This window comes from Schistocerca nitens, chromosome 5, assembly GCF_023898315.1.
Source record: "Schistocerca nitens isolate TAMUIC-IGC-003100 chromosome 5, iqSchNite1.1, whole genome shotgun sequence".
Taxonomy (NCBI): domain Eukaryota; kingdom Metazoa; phylum Arthropoda; class Insecta; order Orthoptera; family Acrididae; genus Schistocerca; species Schistocerca nitens.
The window spans coordinates 782,404,240-782,430,666 of NC_064618.1; the positions used below are offsets into that span (position 1 = coordinate 782,404,240).

The window sequence follows — 26,427 nt, forward strand, 5'->3', positions numbered from 1 at the left end:
ATTCTTGACTGCAGAATAATATTAAGGAAGCCTGTAGTAGACCAAGAGCTTGCTGAGATACAAACACTTGTTGTCTGAAGAATAAATTAAGTGAGAAATAGAACACCAAAGCAAATCCACTACAGCATCCAAACCTCAGGATCTGACTTACAATGTGAACAACAAATTAGACTCAGACTGCAGATGCCTTGCTGCCTCAACAATGAAATGGGGTATCCAACAATCATCTGCCTGCAACTGAGGAATTTAAAACTAGGCTGTTGGTTGTATCACCTTTTAAGTGTCTGACCAAGAGGTAAGCAGACAAGAAAGAAGATGTTTTTGATTTGCTCAAGAACCTGGACTGCATATTATAGTCAATATGCATAGCTGCTTTTTAATTTTAGTTGAAAATCGATCTCATTAGTCTGTGTCCTCTTTTTGGCGACATACGATCATAAAATAAAATTCTGATGTTCCAAATATTTCTATTTTACAGGATGCTGTCTGTACAATGTAACTATTAGTTCTTACTAGGAAAAGAGGTAGCTATATCCGTGTTTATTTGCGTATACTTTCTCTGAGCTTTTTGAGTCCAAACCTGATAAGAATGGAGTAGGAGCTGCTGCTTCTGAAATATTTGTAATCTGTCTGCCTTTAACATACACTTCCCATTGCTGATGATAGTAAAATAAAAAACAATATAACTGAACACATAAAATTTTATATCCACTAAACTTTTACTTTTATCATCTGGAAGTTGTTTCTCTATAGCATAATTCTTCAGAACCACTTGAAAATGACTTACCAGAATGGTCAAGGCAGTAGTGGACTAAAGGATTTACAGAACAACTGGTGTGGTTTTACAGTAATTAAATTAATCCCATCGCTACATCAGTAATAAGTTATATTTATAACTGTCCAACAATACAAAATTACAATTACTTCATAAAATAATATTCCGTTCCATTAAAATGAAGACATACTCCATAATGCACTTTACTGTACATATAAAGTGAATCGAATAATAAATGGCTTTTTCAATTATATCATGATTTAAAATTTATATTATATAAATTATAAACAGTTATATTACACTTATGGGCAGCTGTATTGCACTCACATTATGATGAACTATAATGTTTACAACCTATTCATTTTCAGTCAAAACAGTATGCTAGAAGGAAGTATTTACACACTCCACATAGCAGAAGAATGTGTGATTATAAGCAAGTGATAGTAGCTCAGAATAAGAGAAATTGTAACAAACTCCTCTCATCAGAAAAAATTCCCGTTTGTCGAAATATGTCTCTTACAAAAATGATTTCAGAATTTACAATAAAAGTCCCTATTTTCAGAGACCATAAATTCTTTTTGTTTTGTAAAATATGAAATTCTTTAGAAAGTCTACGAAATTTTCATATCAAGGCTGTGAAATTATGGAAAAATTTAAGCCAATATTCATTTGCAAAGTAGATGATGGCTATGTTACCTAGTGCTAGTTTCATTCTGAGGAAAAATATATCCATTCATTGTGTTGAAGGCCTCAGTCATAAAGTTGTTCAATAACTTTTACCAAAGTGTCTTGGAAATATGCTCAAGGTGATTATATACACATGTACATGTAGACTATTGTATGTGATAGACCCTTAGGCTGCAGACATCCTGGTACAGCTTTAGAGCAGGTCTTGAAAGGGCAATAGATGGATCTGGAGGCCATGGTTAGTACAGCACCTCCTTGCGTCTACCATCTGTAAAAAAAGAAAAAGAAATGCTGGACAACTTGTACTGACTGCTGCAAGCTGTTGTTGACTCTGCTGTAATTACTGAGGGAGAATCGTCAGTTGATTTTAGTTTGAAAATGGCAAAGCAACCAATAGTGATTAGCTGCTGCGTGGGAGCCCCCTGTAATTCATAAATACGAAGTATCATCAGTGGTTTCATGATGAAGGTATGTTTTTCCCAGAATTAAAATGTCAGATTTTTAATCGACAGAACTTGATAGAAATATGAAGCAATAATTGTAGCCTTAAACTATTTTTGGTAGGCATTAGTAAACTGCAGTACACACTGATTGCTACATCTACATTACAAATCACTGAAGTGCATGGCATAGGCTACTAGCTATTTGACTATGTTGTTGTTGTTGTGGTCTTCAGTCCTGAGACTGGTTTGATGCAGCTCTCCATGCTACTCTATCCTGTGCAAGCTGCTTCATCTCCCAGTACCTACTGCAACCTACATCCTTCTGAATCTGCTTAGTGTATTTATCTCTTGGTCTCCCCCTACGACTTTTACCCTCCACGATGCCCTCCAATACTAAATTGGTGATCCCTTGATGCCTCAGAACATGTCTTACCAACCGATCCCTTCTTCTGGTCAAGTTGTGCCACAAACTTCTCTTCTCCCCAATCGTATTCAATACTTCCTCATTAGTTATGTGATCTACCCATCTAATCTTCAGCATTCTTCTGTAGCACCACATTTCGAAAGCTTCTATTCTCTTCTTGTCCAAACTATTTACCGACCATGTTTCACTTCCATACATGGCTACACTCCATACAAATACTTTCAGAAATGACTTCCTGACACTTAAATCTACACTCGATGTTAACAAATTTCTCTTCTTCAGAAACGCTTTCCTTGCCGTTGCCAGTCTACATTTTATATCCACTCTACTTCGACCATCATCAGTTATTTTGCTCCCCAAATAGCAAAACTCCTTTACTACTTTAAGTGTCTCATTTCCTAATCTAATACCCTCAACATCACCCGACTCAATTCGACTACATTCCATTATCCTCATTTTGCTTTTGTTGATGTTCATCTTATATCCTCCCTTCAAGACACCATCCATTCCATTCAACTGCTCTTCCAAGTCCTTTGCTGTCTCTGACAGAATTACAATGTCATCGGCGAACCTCAAAGTTTTTACTTCTTCTCCATGAATTTTAATACCTACTCCGAATTTTTCTTTTGTTTCCTTTACTGCTTGCTCAATATACAGATTGAATAACATCGGGGAGAGGCTACAACCCTGTCTCACTCCTTTCCCAACCACTGCTTCCCTTTCATGCCCCTCGACTCTTATAACTGCCATCTGGTTTCTGTACAAATTGTAAATAGCCTTTCGCTCCCTGTATTTTACCCCTGCCACCTTTAGAATTTGAAAGAGAGTATTCCAGTCAACATTGTCAAAAGCTTTCTCTAAGTCTAGAAATGCTAGAAACGTAGGTTTGCCTTTCCTTAATCTTTCTTCTAAGATAAGGCGTAAGGTTAGTATTGCCTCACGTGTTCCAGTATTTCTACGGAATCCAAACTGATCTTCCCCGAGGCTGGCTTCTACTAGTTTTTCCATTCGTCTGTAAAGAATTCGCGTTAGTATTTTGCAGCTGTGGCTTATTAAACTGATTGTCCGGTAATTTTCACATCTGTCAACACCTGCTTTCTTTGGGATTGGAATTATTATATTCTTCTTGAAGTCTGAGGGTATTTCACCTGTTTCATACATCTTGCTCACCAGATGGTAGAGTTTTGTCAGGACTGGCTCTCCCAAGGCCGTCAGTAGTTCCAATGGAATGTTGTCTACTCCGGGGGCCTTGTTTCGACTCAGGTCTTTCAGTGCTCTGTCAAACTCTTCACGCAGTATTGTATCTCCCATTTCATCTTCATCTACATCCTCTTCCATTTCCATAATATTGCCCTCAATTACATCGCCATTGTATAGACCCTCTGTATACTCCTTCCACCTTTCTGCTTTCCCTTCTTTGCTTAGAACTGGGTTTCCATCTGAGCTTCTGATATTCATACAAGTGGCTCTCTTTTCTCCAAAGGTCTCTTTAATTTTCCTGTAGGCATTATCTATCTTACCCCTAGTGAGATAAGCCTCTACATCCTTACATTTGTCCTCTAGCCATCCCTGCTTAGCCATTTCGCACTTCCTGTCGATCTCATTTTTGAGGTGTTTGTATTCCTTTTTGCCTACTTCATTTACTGCATTTTTATATTTTCTCCTTTCATCAATTAAATTCAATATTTCTTCTGTTGCCCAAGAATTTCTACTAGCCCTCGTCTTTTTACCTACTTGATCCTCTGCTACTTCACTACTTCATCCCTCAGAGCTACCCATTCTTCTTCTACTGTATTTCTTTCCCCCCATTCCTTTCAATTGTTCTCTTATGCTCTCCCTGAAACTCTGTACAACCTCTGATTTAGTCAGTTTATCCAGGTCCCATCTATTCCCACCTTCAGTTTTAATCTACAGTTCATAACCAACAGATTGTGGTCAGAGCCCACACATGCCCCTGGCAATGTCTTTCAATTTAAAACCTGGTTCCTAAATCTCTGTCTTACCATTACATAATCTATCTGATACCATTACATAATCTATCTGATACCTTCTAGTATCTCCTGGATTCTTCCATGCATACAGCTTTCTTTTATGGTTCTTGAACCAAGTGTTAGCTATGATTAAGTTATGCTCTGTGCTAAATTCTACCAGATGGCTTGCTCTTTCATTTCTTACCCCCAATCCATATTGACCTACTATGTTTCCTTCTCTCCCTTTTCCTACTCTTGAATTCCAGTCACCCATGACTATTAAATTTTTGTCTCCCATCACTACATGAATAATTTCTTTTATCTCATAATAAATTTCATCAATTTCTTCATCATCTTCAGAGTTAGTTGGCATATAAACTTTTACTACTGTAGTAGGTGTGGGCTTCGTGTATCTTGGCCACAATAATGCGTTCACTATGCTCTTTGTAGTAGCTTACCCGCACTCCTTTATTTTTTTTATTCATTATTAAACCTACTCCTGCATTACCCAAATTTGATTTTGTATTTATAACCCTGTATTCACCTGACCAAAAGTCTTGTACCTCCTGCCACCGAACTTCACTAATTCCCACTGTATCTAACTTTAACCTATCCATTTCCCTTTTTAAATTTTCTAACCTACCTGCCCGATTAAGGGATCTGACATTCCACGCTCCGATCTGTTGAACGCCAGTTTTCTTTCTCCTGATAACAACATCCTCTTGAGTAGTCCCCGCCTGGAGATCCGAATGGGGGACTATTTTACCTCCAGAATTTTTTACACAAGAGGACACCATCATCATTTCACCATACAGTAAAGCTGCATGCCCTCTGGATAAATTACGGCCGCAGTTTCCCCTTGCTTTCAGCCGTTTGCAGTACCAGCACAGCAAGGCCGTTTTGGTTAGTGTTACAAGGCCAGATCAGTCAATCATGAAGACTATTGCCCCTGTAAGTACTGAAAAGGCTGCTGCCCTTCAGGAACCACACGTTTGTCTGGCCTCTCAACAGATACCCCTCCGTTGTGGTTGCACCTACGGTACGGCCATCTGTATCGCTGAGGCATGCAAGCCTCCCCACCAACAGCAAGGTCCATGGTTCATGGGGGGGCTAGCAGACAAATTTTGGCCACAAATGCTCTCCTTCCTTGTGCTAATCTCCCTCCTATGTTGTCCCTGCTTCGTCCGTCATTTGTTATTTAGCTTCTAAGGTAGCAGACATCATTCATCTGTTTCATAGTCTCCAATTCTGATGTTTCACTGTTCTCAGTTCTGCTACACCTTACCTCATTATTTTTGTCTGTCTTTAGTGTACTCTCAATCCATAGTGTGTGCTCATTAAGCTCTTGATTCCATTCAACAGGTTCTGCAATTTTTCCTTGTTTTATCTTTGAAGGTTCAACAAATCTACTAAAGACAGTGTCTTCACTACACCTGGCTCTCCACTTTTGGAGTTTTCCACAGTGTGAGGGTTCTTTACTAGACAGAGGACACCTAAAAAACTATGGATGATAAAACCACTTTAAATATCCGCTGCAAGCTGTCAAATTCTTTATTGAAGATGACCTTTATTCTATCATGTATTATATTACATTATGTACTGCATACAGGAACACATTTTGTAATTCATCACATAAATACATTGCTGTTAACAAATGGCTTTTAAGTTCTTGTTTAATGTATGTAGCAGGATAATCTGTCCTTGCTTCCACAGACTTAAACATAGGTGTTATAAAAATGGGGCAAGAGGCAACGCTCAAAGAACAGGCTTACACCGTTGCATTTTATAGTATGTCTATGTATACAAGCATAGAGAGCTACAGTTGTATAACAACAGTATTGCACAATTAAGTACCTGTCATTATTATTGATGAAAAATATTTCATAGTCTAAGTTAAGATTACTTACAACAGTGTTGCTAGTACAATTACGTCTGATTGATGGCACAGACAGTGGCATTAGACGTTTGCTGATGATGCTGTAGTCTGCAGAAAAGTAGTATCACATGAAAGTTGTGAACAAATCAATGACGATTTGCAGAAAATAAATGCATGGTGTAATGACTGGCAGTTATCTCTCAATATTAGTAAGTGTAGCCTACTGCATATAACAAGGCAAAAATCCCCATTAATGTACGAGTACAAAATAAATGCCCAGTCTTTTGAAGCGGTAACATCCGTAAAGTATCTGGGTGTGACTATTCGAAATGATTTCAAATAGAATGATCATATCACATACGTAACGGGTATGGTGAACCCTAGATTGTTGTTTATTGGTAGAATCCTGAAGCGATGCAGTCCTTCAACAAAGGAAATAGCTTAAAATACGTTAGCTTGTCCAGTCTTGGGATATTTTTCGTGTGTATGGGACCCTTACCAGTTGGGTCTGATCTGAGAGATTGAGAAGGTCCAAAGAAGACTGGCAAAATTCGTGACTGGTACATTTAGCCATCGTGAGAGTGTTACAAATCTCATAGAAAGTTTGAAGTGGGACACACTTGCAGATACACGGCGCACTAAATGGAAGGGGCTACTCCCTGAATTCCGAAATCCTATCTTCACCGAGGATGTGGAGCATATATTATTACCACCAACTTTCAAATCGCGCAATGATCACCATTCAAAGACAAGGCAATTAGAGCTCATACTGAGGCATTCAGTTGTATTTCCCCCGCACAATCTGTGAGTGGAACGGGGGGGGGGGGGGGGGGGGGATATGACTATGGTGCAAATTGTGCCCTCTGCCACACACCCCTTGGTGGCTAGCACAGTATATATGTATATGTAGATGCATTCATTATTGTTGCATAAAATATATCAAGGTCTTGTTAAAAATTATGCCAGTGGTGAAAGTGGTCTCTTACGTTTGTTAGTTGTTGTGTTACATAAATACCCACAATAATGTCACCATTAGAATGAAGTACAATGGTTGTTACCGTATTAAATATAGTGTGATTTCATAACATTGTCATAACAGTACAAGGCAGTCCCTTGTGTTCATTAATTCAAAAGGAACTGCAGTTGCTTGAAAACCTTGTCATGTACATCTGTTGAAATTGTTTACATAAACGTCCTTAATACAATGGATTACAATAGTTATTGTTGTATAAAATATACAGTTATTCTGTAATAATCTTCTTTGTTAGCTATAAAAGTGACCCCTTGTATTCATTTTGTTAATGTGGTAATTTAAAATTCAGATTAATATCACAAATATAATGTTGTACAACGGACATTACCACACAAAAAATAAAGCTCTGCAGCACTGCTAGATATTATGGAGGTTCATTTGCTCATATGGTGCTTAAAGTATGACTAAAGTTTTCCAAAGACCTTCTGTTTGTCAAATCTGTCTAGTTGTTTAATATTTGTGAGGGCTGTTTTTTCAGATGCTGGCATATTTAAACACCTGCAAAATGTTTCTGGTTTTTCCTTATTAGCTCAATATAAAATTTTAATTTTTTTGTTTGAACCTAATATGGTGTGGATGTTTTCTCTCAAATGTGAGATCTTTTAATCAGTCTTCTTACTGCCATGATTTCCTCTCCTGTCACTATCTTCATCTCAGAGTAGCACTTGTCAACTACATCCTCAATTATTTCCTGGGTATATTACAATATCTGTCTTCCTCTGCAGTTTCTGCCCTCTACAACTCCCTCCAGTACCATGGAAGTCATTCCTTCATGTCTTAACATATGTCCTATCCTTCTGTCCCCTCTTCTCAGTGTTTTCTACACATTTCTTTCTTCTCTGGTTCTACAGAGAACCTACTATTCCTTACCTTATCAGTCCACCTGATTTTCAACATTCATCTGGAGCACCACATCTCAAATGCTTCATTTCTCTTCTGTTCTGGTTTCCCCCTCAGTCAGTGATTCACTACCATACAATGCTGTGCTCCAAATGTACTATCTCAGAAATTTCTTCCTCAAATTAAGGCCTATGTTTGACACTAGTAGACTTCTACTGGCCAGGAAAGCCCCTTTTGCCATTGCTAGTTGATTTTGAGGTCCTCCTTGCTCCATCCATCACTGCTTATTTTGCTTCCTAGGTAGCAGAAGTCCTAAACTTCATCTATTTTGTGACCATCAATCCCGATAAGTTTCTTGCTGTTCTCATTTCTGCTACCTGTCACAACTTATTTCTTTCTTTGATTGACTCTCAATTCATATTCTGTACTCCTGAGACTGTTCATTCCATTCAAGAGATCATGTACTTTTTCTTCACTTCCACTTAGGATAGCACTTCTTTGATGTACAGATTGAACAATAGGGAAAAAGACAACATACCTGTCTTACACTGTATTTAACCCAAGCACTTTGTTCTTATCATACACTCTTATTATTCCCTCTTTGTTCTTATACATATTGTGCATTACCCACCCCCTCCCTATAGCTTACCCCTATTTTTCTCAGAATTTCGAACATCTTGTACCATATTACATTATCAAACACTTTTTCCAGGTTCACAAATCACATGAGCATATCTTGATTTATCAAACAACTTTCCTTCTCTTAATATTGTCTCGATTTTTCTTCTTTCTTTCTTTAGTCCATTATCAACCACAATGTCAGAAATGCTTCTCTCATGCCTTTACTTTTCCTAAAGCCAAACTGATTGTCATCTAACACATCCTCAATTTTCTCTTCCATTCTTCTGTATATTATTCTTGTCAGCAACATGTATGCATGAGCTGTTAAGCTGATTTTGCAATACATCTTGCACTTGTCAGCTCTTGCAGTCTTCAGAACTGTGTGGGTGATACTATTCCGAAGTCAGACAATATGTCGCCAGACTCTTATATTCTACTCACCAACATGAAAAGTTTTTTTTTTTTTGCCCCTTTCCTCAATGATTTTAGAAATTCTGATGGAATGTTATCTATCCCTTCTGCCTTACTTGATTTTATATCCTCCATGGGTCACTTAAATCCAATACTGGATGCCAACTCTTCTAAATTGATTCCTGTTTTTGCTTCTATCACATCAGACAAAACTTCTCCCTCATAGAGGCCTTAAATGTACTATTTCCATCTATCCACTCTCTCCTCAGCATTTAACAGTGGAATTCCTGTTGCACTCCTTAACATTAGCACCCTTGCTTATAATGTCACAAAGTTTTTTTGACTTTCCTATTTGCTGAGTCGGTCCTTCTGACAATGATTTCTTTTTCAATTTCTTCAGACTTTTCATGCAGCCATTTCATCTTAGCTTCCCTGCACTTCCTATTTATTTCATTTCTCAGTGATTTGTATTTCTGTGTTCCTGAATTTCCCTGAACATTTTTGTACTTTCTGCTTTCATCTATCAACTGAAGTATTTCTTCTGCATCCATGGTTACTTCACAGTTACCTTCTTTGCACCTATGGTTTTCTTTCCAACTTCTGTGATTGCCCTTTTTAGAGATTTCCATTCCTCTTAAACTGTACTACCTACTGAGCTATTCATTACTGGTGTACCTATAGCCTTAAAGAACTTCAAGCGTATCTCCTCATTCCTTAATACTTCCATATCCTACTTCTTTGTGTATTGATTCTTCCTGGTTAAGGTCTTAAACTTCAGCCTACTCGTCATCACTACTACATTGCGATGTGAGTCTATATCTCCTCCTAGGTATGCCTTACAATCCAATATCTGACTACAGAATTTGCATTTGACCATGATGTAATCTAACTGAAATCTCTCCATATCACCCAGCCTTTTCCAAGTATACCACCTCCTCTTGCGATTCTTGAAGTGATTATTCTCTATTACTATCTGAAATTTGTAATGGAACTCAATTAGTTGCTCTCCTCTCTCATTCCTTGTTCCAAGCCCATATACTCCAGTAACATTTTCTTCTACTCCTTCTCCTACAAATGCATTCTAGTCCCCCATGACTATTAGATTTTCCACCTCCCTTTACGAACTGTATTACCCTTTCAGTATCCTCATATTTTTTCTCTATCTCTTTGTATTCTCACAATCCATTTTCTGCTGCTGTTGATATTACACTATACTCAGCTGACCAGAAATCCTTGTCTTATTTCCATTTCACTTCAATGACCCCTACTATGTTCAGATTAAGCCTTTGTTAAATCTTAGTGTATATTTTAAGGAACGTTTCAGAGGGTGAGAAATAAACCATTAACATGATGCACATAGGCTGAGAGAAGACAGACACTCTGCATTAGACATAAACAAAACATTAAAAATTTTACACCCAACTAGTTAGGGAAAACCATGAACATTTTGGAGGGGATCAAAGTATAGTCATATTTTAAGTACCAGATGAAGCAGCAGATACAAGTGACTGCTTTTACCATCATGACGTCTGGCAGTGCTGTGGAGCTACATTCTTTTGTTTGGTAGTGTCTGTAGTACTATATTAAATTTGTGATGTTAATTTGAATTTTAAATGTGAATTAGTAGAATCAACACAGGGGACATCCAATTTTTGTAACAAGGGTTTTGAACAACGGTAATAAAATTTTAAGTACCATGTTAACTAATGAACAGGACGGACAACTACTTACTACAATTACAATGTTGTGAAACCTCATTATGTTTTACATAGTAATGACCATTGTAGTTTATTATACTGGTGACATGACTGTCAATATTTTAAGTATCATACAAACAAAATAACATGAGAGAAGACTTTTACCACTGGTAAAATTTTTAACAAAACACATACACTTTGTGCAGCAATAAAGAGTAGAATTTATTGTACTAGTAACATTACTGCAAGTAATTTTAACTCCATTACATAATTTGCCTATTAAAAATAATTACAGGAATGTACTGCACGCAATACTGTCATCAGATGCCTGTAACTCTCTCTGCTGGTGTACATTACCTCTGTGCAAAATGCCACTGTCTAAACATATTCTGTAACTGTTGCCTGTTCACAATGTTTTGCAGTGATTGTGCTTAAGTCTGTGGAGGAGAAAGTATATGTTGTGTTGCTAAGCACATTAGCAAGCAATTTAGTTACAAGATGTTTTACAAAATGTCTTCCTATGTGCAGTATGTAATGTGCAAGATTATATTGCAAATTTTTGATATCTGAATGTCTGGGAACCAATGTCTACTCCCATGTAGCACTAAATAATTTTTAATGATATGGATATAATACAGGGAAACATTCCACATGGGAAAATATATCTAAAAACAAAGATGATGTGACTTACCAAACGAAAGCACTGGCAGGTCGATAGACACACAAACAAACACAGACATACACACAAAATTCAAGCTTTCGCAACCAACAGTTGCTTCATCAGGAAAGAGGGAAGGAGAGGGAAAGACGAAAGGATGTGGGTTTTAAAGGAGAGGATAAGGAGTCATTCCAATCCCGGGAGCGGAAAGACTTACCTTAGGGGGGAAAAAGGACAGGTATACACCGCGCACACACCCATATCCAACCACACATACACAGACATACAGAGTGTTGTTTGAAAAGTTCTCAGAATGACCATGAGAGGTCAGCGTTAGCGCAACTAGTCGTTCACGTGATGTTCATTGGGCTGTTGCCTGTAAACATGCGCCATGTCAGTGCTCTTGGAAGAGAGCTGTGTCAGTGTCATGGCTCTGTTATTCACACGTAGTGATTTGTGAAGATGGAAAAAAATTGAGATTTGAGCAGTGATTAAGTACTTCATAGCGAATGGTATGAAAGCAGACTGCTTGTGTCTGTGTATGTGCGGTTGGATATGGGTGTGTGTGCGAGTGTATACCTGTCCTTTTTTCCCCCCTAAGGTAAGTCTTTCCGCTCCCAGGATTGGAATGACTCCTTACCCTCTCCCTTAAAACCCACATCCTTTCGTCTTTCCCTCTCCTTCCCTCTTTCCTGATGAAGCAACCGTTGGTTGCGAAAGCTTGATTTTTGTGTGTATGTCTGTGTTTGTTTGTGTGTCTATCGACCTGCCAGTGCTTTCGTTTGGTAAGTCACATCATCTTTGTTTTTAGATAAATAATTTTTAAATATGACACACATCACTGATGCAGCTGTAAGTAATGCAAAAGCCATCACATGCAAGAGGGTAGATGCAATGGACAAAGCAGTATCTGGGACAATACAGGGTTATTCGTAAGCATATAGAATTGCTGCATGAAAACTACAAGATATATAGAAAAATGACACGTACAAGCGCGTAAAGCACCTGTGCAAGTTTTAATTCACTGTGCACATTTTGGTGTAGTTGCAGTTACACCACTAGAGGGCAGGCATGTTGGAACATGTATACAAATCATTACTCCATATCGTTATATTGAATTCATTCATGCTAGTGAATGGTTTTGAATGTCAGTCTGCTGAGTTTGTGCCTTCCAGGTCAACTGCAATGAAGACTTCAGTGAACTGCACATGATGTTCACTGTATCAGAACGGTGTCTATATTGGGCACCTATAATGTGAGTTACAAGTAAAATGGAGTGATGCTCTACACACTGTCATTTACCAAATTTCTTTATATCCTGTACAGGGTGGCACACAAATAACCGGCCAAAGTAAAGACTGCTCACCAGTTACACACAAATAAATGCCTGCCACGAGTAGATACAACAGCAAATCAATAAACATGTAACAGTTAGGTGGTAAGGAAATAACAAATAAGCTAATGCTGCTGTTGTACCTACTCTTGGCAGGCAACATTAGTGTGTAATTAGTGAGTAGTCTGTACTTGGGACTGGTTTTTCGTGCTCCAGCCTTTAGTTTAAGTGCATTTGTCATTTGAAACCCCAGAGGTACTGAATAGTTTTAATTACAGTGCTGGTACTTCAGCAGAATGTGAGCTGTATGGGAGCGAAACTTGGTACATATTCTAATGCCTTAAAGTGAAATGATTTACACTGGAAAAAAATAGTTCATATGAGTGTTGTTTGAAAAGTTCTCAGAATGACCATGAGAGGTCAGCGTTAGCGCAACTAGTCCTTCATGTGATATTCATTGGGCTGTTGTCTGTAAACATGCGCCATGTCAGTGCTCTTGGAAGAGAGCTGTGGCAGTGACATGGCTCTGTTATTCACGCGCAGCGATTTGTGAGGATGGCAACAAATTGAGATTTGAGCAGTGATTAAGTACTTCATAACGAATGGTATGAAAGCAAAGGACGTTCATGCTGATTTCCAGAATACACCGAGAGACTCTGCTCCTTCATATTCAACTGTTGCAAAATGGACAAATGAATTTAAATTTGGTTGGGAGAAATTGGATGATTATCTGCATAGCGGTCGGTCAAGATGTGTCACTACTCCAGAAATCATTGCAAAAGTGCACAAAATGGTCATGGAGGATCGCCGATTGAAAGTGCGTGAAATTGCTCACGCTTGCCAGATGCCATCTGAAAGGGTATATCACATTTTAACTGAAGAATTATAAATGAAAAAATTATCTGTAAAATGGGTGCCACGAGTCTTGGATGCTGGATCAAAAACGCATGAGAATGGACATACGGGGACAATTTTTGGTCCATTTTAGGAGAAACAAACAAGATTTTTTGCACTGGTTTGTGACCACAGATGAAACTTGGGTGCACTACTATACCCCAGAAAGAAAACGAAAAGTCAAAGCAGCGGACACATGCTGATTCTCCACCACCAAAGAAAGCAAAGACAATCCCTATGGTGAGAAAAGTCATGGAATCAGTGTTCTGGGATGCGAAGGCAATTCTGTTGGTAGATTGTCTCCCCAATGGGCAAACAATTACTGGAGAATGAAACTTCCTGGCAGATTAAAACTGTGTGCCGGACCGAGACTCGAACTCGGGACCTATGCCTTTCGCGGGCAAGTGCTCTACCAACTGAGCTACCCAAGCACGACTCAAGACCCATCCTCATAGCTTCAGGAAGTTTCATAGCAGCGCACACTCCGCTGCAGAGTGAAAATCTCATTCTGGAAACATCCCCCAGGCTGTGGCTAAACCATGTCTCCGCAATATCCTTTCTTTCAAGAGCGCTAGTTCTGCAAGGTTCACAGGAGAGCTTCTGTAAAGGTTGGAAGGTAGGAGACGAGGTACTGGCAGAAGTAAAGCTGTGAGGACGGGGCGTGAGTCGTGCTTGGGTAGCTCAGTTGGTAGAGCACTTGCCCGCGAAAGGCAAAGATCCCGAGTTCGAGTCTCGGTCCGGCACACAGTTTTAATCTCCCAGGAAGTTTCATATCAGCGCACACTCCACTGCAGAGTGAAAATCTCATTCTGGAATTACTGGAGAATACTATGCTAACCTCCTGGACAATCACCAGTTTTCTCCTCCGATTGTGAAAACATTCTGTTGGCACCTACCTACATAGGGAGAAATGATCATGACGATAAAATAAGAGAAATCAGGGCTTGCACAGAAAAATTTAAGTGCTCGTTTTTCCCGCATGCCGTTCGAGAGTGGAATGGTAGAGACAGCTTGAAGGTGGTTGTTCATTGGACCCTCTTCCAGACACTTAACTGTGAATAGCAGAGTAATCACGTAGATGCAGATGTGAGACAAATTAAAACAAAAGATATGCGTAAAAAGACCAGGTTTAGCAAGGAAGAAAGTCATCCTCCAGCAAGACAATGCACACCCGCACACATGTGCTGTCGCCATGGCAAAATTACACGAACTAACGTATGAATTTTTGCGACACCCGTCTTATTCACCTGATATGGCTCCGTCAGACTTTCATCTTTTCCCAAAACTGAAAATTTTTCTTGGTGGACGAAGATTCATTTCAAATGAGGAATTGATAGCCAGAGTTGACTATTACAAGGTGATCAAAAAGTCAGTATTAATTTGAAAACTTAATAAACCACGGAATAATGTAGATAGAGGGGTAAAAATTGACACACATGCTTGGAATGACATGGGGTTTTATTTGGGGAGGAAAAAAACCACAAAATGTCAGAGAGATGATGCGTGAAAGATCACTTGCACGTGTCGTTTCATGATGATCGTGAGCTCAGCCACAACTTTCGTCATGCTTGGCCTCCCAGATCCCCAGACCTCAGTCCATGTAATTATTGGCTTTGGGGTTACCTGAAGTCGCAAGTGTATCATGATTGATCGACATCTCTAGGGATGCTGAAAGACAACATCCGACGCCAATGCTTCACCATAACTCCGGACCTGCTTTAAAGTGCTGTTCACAACATTATTCTTCGACTACAGCTATTGTTGAGGAATGGTGATGGACATATTGAGCATTTCCTGTAAAGGCATGGCTGTGCGTCCTGTGCGGCTGCCTCGAGTCGACTAAGCCTGCTGTTGCCTCACGAGCGAGACTGGGCCCCCAGCAGATGTGGCTCCTGATAAAAGCGCCCAGCCAGCCAATCAGCGCACAGCCGGATGGGCGTTGCCGGCCGGAAGTTAGTCTTTTGCAGCGGATCGCGCTCTGTTAAAACTAGAGCACGATCCGGCGCGGCCAAGCGGCAGCGAGGGGAACTCGTTTCAAGGTCACCCGCCTTGTCTTTCTTTGTCATGCTAATTATTGCTATTCTGATCAGATGAAGTGCCATATGTCAGACATTTTTTTTAACTTTTGTATTTTTTTTTATTCTAATAAAACCCCATGTCATTCCAAGCATGTGTGTCAATTTGTACCTCTCCATCTTCATTATTCCGTGATTCATTAAGTTGTCAAATTTATACTGACTTTTTGATCAACCGGTATTTCGCAGGCCCGGAGGAAACTCATTTTCGAGATGGGATGAAGGCACTGGAACATCAATGGACCAAGTGCATTAATCTACAAGGAGACTACATTGAAAAATAAAGTTTCTGTGATGTAAGTAATTGAAACTTCCTGGCAGATTAAAACTGTGTGCCCGACCGAGTCTCGGTCGGGCACACAGTTTTAATCTGCCAGGAAGTTTCATATCAGCGCACACTCCGCTGCAGAGTGAAAATCTCATTATGTAAGTAATTATTTTCAATTCCATTCCGAGAACTTTTCAAACACCACCCTCGTACTTTGGCCACGAGATGTAGATATGTAATGGATTAGGAACGGAAAGTGAGCAGAACAGATTAAACAAGTGAGTACATAATGATGATTTTATTATTAACTGCCGATTACACAATTTGTTCAATATGTGCATTGGAGACGTTGGCGTGATCCTACACAGCGCCAGATTTGCACCTGGTGGCCAAAATTGGAACTATTTTTTTTTGTTTTGTTTAAGCATAAATCGCTTCTGCATTAACACATTAGCAGATCTACCTAGTTCTTTTGCTATACAATAATTACAGCCTACAATGAAAAACCTCTGTGAGTAGCTGCACTTTAATCATAACCACCCGTTCTTGTGGATAAACTTGTACTGATGGCTCTTGGCTATATTACGGTCCAACAACGCGCGGGTTGAGGAGAGGCTCACCGGTGGCAAGAGTGCGCTCCTCGGCGAACCCAGAGGTGGACGAGGCGGGGCTGGAGGAGGGCAGGCGGTCGCGGGAGCGCTGCCCGAAGTGCAGCGTGTAGTCCGGCACGGGCACCGGCGGCATCTCCAGGTCGGCGTCCGAGTCCGGCCTGGCGTGGCGGCGCGGCAGCTCCTCAGGCGGCGCCAGGTAGCTCCAGGGCAGCAGGCTGCGCAGCTGCTCGGGAGGCAGCCGATGCGCGCCGCCGCGCCCGTCGTCTCTCCTGCAACAAGCGCATAGTGCGTCTACTGTGACTACAAACGTCTCACATCTTCCTACTACACTACTGGCCATTAACATTGCTACACCAAGAAGAAATGCTGATGAGAAACGGCTATTCACTGGACAAATATATTATACTAGAACTCATATGTGATTACATTTTCACGCAATTTGGGTGCGTAGATCCTGAGAAGCCAGTACCTAGAACAACCAAATCTGGCCGTAATAACGGCCTTGATACGCCTGGACATTCAGTCCAACAGAGCTTGGTTGGCGTGTACAGGTACAGCTGCCTGTGCAGCTTCAACGCGATACCACAGTTCATCAAGAGTAGTGACTGGCGTATTGTGACGAGCCAGTTGCTCGGCCACCATTGACCAGACGTTTTCAATTGGTGAGAGATCTGGTGAATGTGCTGCCCACGGCAGCAGTCGAACATTTTCTGTTTCCAGAAAGGCCCGTACAGGACCTGCAACATTCTGTCGCGCATTATCCTGCTGAAATGTAGGGTCTCGCAGGGATCGAATGAAGGGTAGAGCCACGGGTCGTAACACATCTGAAAACTAACGTCCACTGTTGAAAGTGCCATCAGTGCGAACAAGAGGTGACCGTGACGTGTAACCAATGGCACCCCATACCATCACGCCGGGTGATACGCCAGTATGGCTATGACGAATACACGCTTCCAATGTGCGTTCACCGCGATGTCGCCAAACACGGATGCGACCATCATCATGCTGTAAACAGAACCTGGATTCATCCGAAAAAATGACGTTTTGCCATTCGTGCACCAGGTTCGTCGTCAAGTACACCATCGCAGGCGCTCCTGTTTGTGATGGAGCGTCAAGGGTAACCGCAGCCATGTTATCCGAGCTGATAGTCCCTGCTGCTGCAAACGTCGTCGAACTGTTCCTGCACAGATGGTAGTTGTCTTGCAAACGTCCCCATCTGTTGACTCAGGGATCGAGACGTGGCTGCACGATCCGTTACAGCCATACGGATAAGATGCCTTTCATCTCGACTGCTAGTGATACGAGGCCGTTGGGATCCAGCACGGCGTTCCGTATTACCCTCCTGAACCCACCGATTCCATATTCCGCTAACAGTCATTGGATCTCGATCAACGCGAGCAGCAATGTCGAGACACGATAAACCGTAATCGCGTTAGGCTACAATCCGACCTTTATCAAAAGTCGCAAACGTGATGGTACGCATTTCTCCTCCTTACACGAGGCATCATAACAACGTTTCACCAGGCAACGCCGGTCAACTGCTGTTTGTGTATGAGAAATCGGTTGGAAACTTTCCTCATATCAGCACGTTGTAGGTGTCGCCACCGGCGCCAACCTCGTGTGATACTCTGAAAAGCTAATCAGTTGCATATCACAGCATCTTCTCCCTGCCGGTTAAATTTCGCGTCTGTAGCACGTCTTCGTGGTGTAGCAATTTTAATGGCCAGTAGTGTATATAACACACGTCCCTCCTACTGATCCTCCGGCAGACACGATTAGAATTGTGGACTTACACACGAAACCAACTTCCGCATCATGAGTCACTTCCAAGTAACACAGATCGACGAAATTTGGGCCCTTACAGAGGAAGAGACTGCTGGTCTAGTACTGAACGTGACTGAAAAATATACGCGACGAGACGAACAGAAATTACGCTTTTATTCAAACAAGTCACTGCGATTCATGATTGCACTCTGGACATAACAAATGGTGGGACATTGTTCTTAACAGGGTGTGCGATCACCGGCGATGGCCATGCGTACTCCGCAATGCCCTTCCATGCTGGCCGCAAGGTCGATAAGGGGTTCTCGTGTAAGGCGTTCAATTCCCACTCCACTGCGATTGACAGCTGCTGAATGCTCGTTGCTGCATGTGGATATGCTGCAGTACATCTCCCCAACACACCCCACACGTACTCAATGAGATTTCATTCGGGGAATGGAGAGGCCCGCTAAACATCCTCTCGTTTCAAGAGCTCCTCCTATCAGTGCTGTTCGATGCGGTCGTGCATTGTCATCCACTGAACTGAAGTGAGGGCCGAATGTACCTCTGAAAGATGTACGTGGGGGAAACAATACAATGTCACAGTAATGTCGACCGGTGAGTGTGCCATGCTCAATGATCTGGAAGTCAGTATGCCCACGCAATATTATCCCTCCCTACACCATAACGCAAGGACCACCAAAACGATTATGTTCAACAATGTCGGACGTTTCCAAGAATGTCGATAGGTGGAAACGCGTAATTCACCCAAGAACACTGTCAAAAATGATCGTATTGCTGTCCCAGGTGTTACGGTGAGCGAAGCTGTTGCGTCGAAGTACTGACCTTCGAATCTTTGAGCGTGGAACGCTCACTGGTCGACTTTGTCACATTGTACCTCTTCCCACGTGAATCTTTCCAGTTGTTCATTCGGCTCCGACTTCATTTTTATGAATTACAGTGCGCATCTGCATAGAACAGCAGAGGTGCAGCAGCTCTTGGAATGACAGGATATTCGTCGCATTGACTGGCCTGTCCATTCGCGCGGCGTAAATCCCATGGTGCACGTGATGATGATGCTGATACTGATGATTGGTTTGTGGGGCGCTCAAGTGCGAGGTCATCAGCGCCCATACAAAGTCCCCATTGTGACACAGTCCAATCTAGCCACTGTCACGAATGACGACGATGAAATGACGAGAACAACACGAACACCCAGTCCCCGGCAGAGAAAATCCCCAACCCGGCCGGGAATCGAACCCAGCACCCCGTGATCCACAGGCGGCAACGCTAGCCACTAGACCAAGAGCTGCGGACGCATGGTGCACGTTTGGGATGTGTTGGGGAGGCGAATTGCAGTGCATATACGTGCACCGACGACCATTTAGCAGTTGTCAACCCGACTGGTGGGGTAATTGAACGCCCTAGGAGAACTCCTTACCGTCTTTGTAGCCAGCATTCGAGCACGTTGCAGAGCATACATCACTGTCCGTGGCGATCACAAGGTCTATCAAGAACCACGTCCCTCCTTTTTGTAACGTCCAGCGGACATCACGAACCACGGTGACTTCACTGCAATTATTGTCTTTGCGTAAGTGTGTCATTTCCGTTAGTATCATTCTAAATCTACATCCATACTCCGCAAGCCACCTGACGGTGTGTGGCGGAGGGTACTGTGAGTACCTCTATCGGTTCTCCCTTATATTCCAGTCTCGTATTGTTCTTGGAAAGAAGACTGTCGGTATGCCTCTGTGTGGGCTCTAATCTCTCTGATTTTACCCTCATGGTCTCTTCGCGAGATGTACGTAGGAGGGAGCAATATACTGCTTGACTCCTCGGTGAAGGTATGTTCTCATAACTTCACCAAAAACCCTTACCGAGCTACTGAGCGTCTCTCCTGCAGAGTCTTCCACTGGAGTTTATCTATCATCTCCGTAACGCTTTCGCGATTACTAAATGATCTGTAACGAAGCGCGCTGCTCTCCGTTGGATCTTCTCTATCTCTTCTATCAATCCTACATCGGTGAGCAGTATTCAAGCAGTGGACGAACAAGCGTACTGTAACCTACTTTTGTTTTCGGGCTGCATTTCCTTAGGAATCTTCCAATGAATCTCAGTCTGGCATCTGCTTTAGCGACGATTAATTTTATATGGTCATTCCACTTTAAATCACTCCTAATGCCTACTCCCAGGTAATTTATGGAATTAACTGCTTCCAGTTGCTGACCTGCTATATTGTAGCTAAATGATAAAGGATCTTTCTTTCTTTGTATTCGCAGCACATTACACTTTTCTACATTGAGATTCGATTGCCATTCCCTGCAGATCCTCCTGCATTTCAGTACAATTTTCCATTGTTACAACCTCTCGATATACTACAGCATCATCCGCAAAAAGCCTCCGTGAACTTCCGATGTTATCCGCAAGGTCATATATATATTTATATTGTGAATAGCAACGGTCCTACGACACTCCACAGCGGCACACGTGAAATCATTCTTACCTCGGAAGACCTCTCCATTGAGAATGACATGCTGCGTTCTGTTTAGGAACTCTTCAATCCAATCACACAATTGGTCTGATAGTCCATATGCTCTTACTTTGTTCATTAAACGACTGCGCGGAACTGTATCAAACGCCTTGCAGAAGTAAAGAAACATGGCATCTACCTGGGAACCCGTGTCTATGGCCCTCTGAGTCTCGTGGAAGAATAGCGCGAGCTGGGTTTCACACGATCGTCTTTTTCGAAACCCATGCTGATTCCTGTAAAGTAAATTTCTAGTCTCCAGAAAAGTAATTATACTCTAACATAATACGTGTTCCAAAATTCTACAACTGATCGACGTTAGAGATATAGGTCATTGTATATTTCTTTCATATAACTTCTGTAATACGGTGTAGCAGTGTTATCTATGCTCAGTCCAAGCTTTACCAACCTATGTTAATGGCAGTGACACATAATAGTCACTTTCATCCTTATGTTTCGCACATCACTGTACTTACTGGCTACACGCTCAGCGTACACTATGGGATGTACCGGGTGCGGCACTTAAATCCGGACAATTTTAACTTTTTTAAAAAGCACATTTATTAAAACAAAATACAAATAAAAATGAAAATCCTTTTTCATGTAAGTAGTTTTTCTTTCACGAGTACACTTGATGTAACCCCCTTCAGCCGCCAATGACCGCTTCCAATCTTGTCCTGAAACGATCGCACGCACTCTTTTAAAAGAGCGCTCTCCACATTCGCGAATGCTGCTTCGATAGTGGTGCGTGGAGACGCAACATTAGGGTGCCTCGTCTTACTGGCAACTCTTTCGACTACGCTCCAAACGTAGTAGTCGAGGGGGTTCCAATCCGGGCGATTCGAGGGCCAGAAATCCTTTGACCGCACATGACAACGTTATCCGAGAGCCAGTTTTCGACTAAATGGATCGTATGAGGTCCTTGTCTGCGTTGTTCGCAAGCTGACATTCAATACTGAGGCTAGTTTCCTCAGAGATTGCCCCGGGTCCTCCGAAATCAGTGTCTGAGCCTTTTCGATGGCTGTTCGTGACATGGGTGTCCTCGAATGAGGTTTCCTCGCCGGGTTAGTGGAACCTTTCCGAAGCATTATACTTGGCCACAATATCTTAAATAGTTTATTTCGGGTACCCGAAGAATCGACCATTTCAGTGGGCGAACGCCCAGCGAAAAGACTTTCGATAATTGTGGCTCTTCGGTTGAACTCCGCACCTGTTCATAACACCTCGGCCGTTTTCAGCCTATGGCTTATGGCTTTCAAGAACGCCAATAGCGACCTCCAGCAGAACTACGATATGGCGGGAAATTTAAATTGAAACTTGTCCGGATTTAAGCGTCGCACCTGTTTAGACTGTGGTAACTCACAGGTAATTCTCGTGATGCCACAATGCCAGTGCTACACTCAGTTCCTCCACAGCTTAATGTAATCTAAGTGTAACGCACAATCTATGACGGTTTACAAATTTACACCAATATGTCATACTGTAAATCACACCGTGAACAGCTAGCAAGTTGCGCTTGTGACCTTCAGTAGGTCTCAGGCTCTGACGTCACTAGAAGCAGTCGTAAGCTGCCTTTTACACAGGTCTCACCTTTACCTACCATATTACTGCATGACAGCTTAACACTTATCAACAGCGGAAAATGGCATAATGGGGGTAGAGTTTGTCATGAACAGAAAGATAGGAAAAAGAGTGAGTCAATATGAAAAGTTCAGTAGTGGAATGAATTTCATCACAATCTCTACCAAATCCACATCAGCTAGTTAAATGAGGCACAATTATTTACATCACACGAGAGAATTGAGCAGGTAAGTCAGTATGTAAAACTACACGAAAATCTAATATTCATAGGGTACTGGAACTACACTACTGGCCATTAAAATTGCTACACCAAGAAGAAATGCGGATTATAAACGGGTATTCATTGGACAAATATATTATACTAGAACTGACATGTCATTACATTTTCACACAATTTGGGTGCATAGATCCTGAAAAATCAGTACGCAGAACAACCAACTCTGGCCGTAATAACGGCCTTGATACGCCTGGGCATTCAGTCAAACGGAGCTTGGATGGCATGTACAGGTACAGCTAGTTGCCCATGCAGCTTCAACACGATACCACAGTTCATGAAGAGTAGTGACTGGCGTCTTGTGTCGTGCCAGTTGCTCGGCCACCACTAACCAGACGTTTTCATTTAGTATGAGATCTGGAGAATGTGCTGGCCAGGGCAGAAGTCCAACATTTTCTGTATGCAGAAAGACCCGTACAGGACCTGCAACATGCGGTCGTGCATTATCCTGCTGAAATGTAGAGTTTCGCAGGGATCGAAAGTGCCGTCAATGCAAACAAGAGGTGACCGAGACGTGTAACCAATGGAACTCCATACCATCACGCCGGGTGATACGCCAGTATGGCGATGACGAATACATGCTTCCAATGTGCGTTCAACGCGATGTCGCCAAACACGGATGCAATTATCATGATGCTGTAAACAGAACCTGGATTCATCCGAAACAATGACGTTTTGCCATTCGTGTACCCAGGTTCGTCGTTGAGTGCACCATCGCAGGCGCTCCTGTCTGTGATGCAGCGTCAAGGGTAACCGCAGCCACGATCCGCGAGCTGATAGTCCATGCTGCTGCAAACGTCGTCGAACTGTTCGTGCAGATGGTTGTTGTCTTGCAAACGACCCCATCTATTGACTCAGGGATCGAGACGTGGCTGCACGATCCGTTACAGCCATGCGGGTAAGATGCCTGTCATCTCGACTGATACGAGGCCGTTGGGATCCAGCACGGCGTTCCATATTACCCTCCTGAACCTACCGATTCCATATTCTGCTAACAGTCATTGGATCTCGACCAACGCGAGCAGTAGTGTCGCGATACGATAAATCGCAATGGCGATAGGCTACAATCCGACGACCTTTCTGAGAGTTGGAAACGTAATGGTACGCATTTCTCTTCCTTACACGAGGCATCGCAACAAAGTTTCACCATGCAACGCCGGTCAACTGCTGTTTGTGTATGAGAAATCGGTTGGAAACTTTCCTCACGTCAGCACGTTGTAGGTGTCACCACCGGCGCCAACCTTGTGTGAATGCTCTGAAAAGCTTATCATTTGCATATCACAGCATCTTCTTCCTGTCGGTTAAATTTCGTGTCTTTAGCACGTCATCTTCGTGGTGTAGCAATTTTAATGGCCAGTAGTGTATAATAGGTACAACTATCAGCAAAGGGGCCAGAAGGATGGTATGCGTCCCCCTCCTGGAATATGAGGAACAGATTTCTTGTTAATTACATAGTTCTCACACATTTCTAGAATTGATTGTATGTCATATTACTACAGCATAGATTTAGCACTGGCATCACCATTGAGAAACACTGTGGCTTTAGCACTATTATAGCTTATGTATGTTTGGTTGTCATGCTGTTTACGGTAAATTATTCAGTTTCCTAGACGATTTTTGGAGTCACAGATAATGTGAATCTCTTCAGAACACTGGCGAAATACGGTCCTCCATCTTCTTTCTGTCACTTCTTGTGTCAAGTTGCAGAAAGGGATCGTTCCAACTCCTACTGCAAAGTAAATATGGCTGCAGAATACCTACAGCCCATACGACCGAAACTGCCAAAACGACACCCGCTTCCTATGATGCATAACTTAATCACAACAGTAGTTTACTAAGCTCACCGCACAAAGCATCATTCACACAGTAGCTATTTTGGAGCGGTGCAGAATTGTACCAGGAGGTTATGTCAGTTGTGATACTTCCGCTGGTGGCCACTTTCGCCCACTTCCAGGTCCTTCAGCCCAGGACGAAGTGAAAGTCGGTCCCCATTCAGCGGCAGTGTGAGACGCGGACGTGGGGGCTTTCTGCAGCGGTGCAGGGGTTAAGCTGGCGAATGCCCTCGCATCGCTTTTAAAGAATGGACACCTTGCGAACAGTCTTGTGGGCAATGTGAAGCGTACAGGTAACTGTGAATCTCTGCAATCACTAAAATAGAGCATGGACACAAAAGAATCAAGAATGCTCATGTGGAGGCGTGTGAAACTTCTGGCTGGCTGCAGCCGTTTTCACCTGCCTTAGAAAGCGAGAACATGTCGAGAATTCGAGCACCTCACAGGCACAGGGACGGAGCATAGACACAAAGTGCCAAGAATTCACAAAGGGGTGCATAAGAGACTAAGGAACTGTGGGAGAAGTCAGCCTGCTTAAGAAACGCTTGCTGGAATATAAAGAAGGTTGCTCATAAATCACGAACGTCTCGTAGGCAAAGCACGAACATAAGACTCTTCAAGCTTCATGCAGAAACAGCTACCACAAATAATTGTTTCGTGGCTACTTCCACAGCAACTTAGGGAATGCAGGAAAACATCGAAACAATGTGCGACGAATGCTGCGAGCAGCCTTGACCGTGAAAGCGTGAGGAAGACACCAACCTAGGAATCAAACACCATCCCAAAGAAGGTAGAAAATTTCCACCCTGCACTGGCAAGCGTGGTCATGAAACGCTGATCACTCACAGGGCAGCATTGGAAATTTAATGCGCCAATAGCAAAATTCGAGAGTTTATGAGCTGAGTAGATTGATAAGAAGTGAAGAGACAGTCGGCGAGTCCGTCCAGACGCAAGAGAACGCGGGGCTCTTCCATCCAATGCCTCCAAATGCTTTCAGACACCGTGATATCGCAGCTTCAGCCACGAAATCCACACCAAGCAGTCAACGTGGATACCAGTCCGGGCCGCGTATTTCCTTTTCCGTGCTCAATAAGAAGCAATAGTGCCTTGAATTATGAAATGTTTGTTACGCTAATTTCCTAAACTCGTGTTCATTTCAAGGCGCGCATCCTCCAATCACGCACAGGTTTGAAACGCAAACTGATCTTCCGAACAGGTGATTAAGGAGATGCGTGGAACGTAGGCATGAAGTTCAGACAGTTGTTTCACGCCGTTAGCGTTTCGTTCGTCAGTCACGTTTGTTTTTCATTGACCAACGACTCAGGTTTTTTTTTTTTTTTTTTCTGTGTTTAATATGGAACTTTTGGATGACATACTAAGTGGTCTTGTGGAAAATTACGAAATTATAAAATACAATGGACACAATGATAATTACTAATATAAAATTCAGTGCTTGTGATGGTGAACTGTTGTCATTGTGCACAAAAGTCTACCTCGAGAAAATTACATACGTACATGCCTTTCAGTCCGAGAAAGATTATTTCGAGGAGACTTGCCAGAAGGTTTTTCAACCAAAACTATTTTTGACAAATGACAGCAGCGCTGAAAGGAATGCCTTACGAGCTGTACTTCCGAACAGAAGGTTACTTCTCTGCAAATTTCACGTCAATCAAGCTCTTTGGGGTTGTTTGTGAGAAAATGATCATGACATTATGAAAGACGATCGACAACCTTTCATGAGAAAATACCGAACTGTACTGAATGCACATATAATGCAAGAAACCGAAGTCAGTATGTCTTATTTCCCCCTCGGTTGGCCGTGCGGTCTAACCGCAC

General features: G+C 42.1%; 1 protein-coding gene across 1 annotated transcript in view; it reads right to left on the minus strand.

The window, feature by feature from the left end:
- Positions 1–913: 913 nt before the first annotated feature.
- LOC126260056 (uncharacterized) overlaps positions 914–26,427 on the minus strand; it is a 389,315-nt gene continuing 363,801 nt past the window's right edge. Inside the window, exons 9-10 of the mRNA XM_049957248.1 lie at positions 16,626–16,885; positions 914–1,730 (exon numbers count right to left, since the gene is read on the minus strand). Coding sequence (XP_049813205.1) covers positions 1,702–1,730; positions 16,626–16,885 — 289 coding nt within the window. The 3' untranslated portion in view covers positions 914–1,701. The remainder of the gene's footprint in view (positions 1,731–16,625; positions 16,886–26,427) is intronic.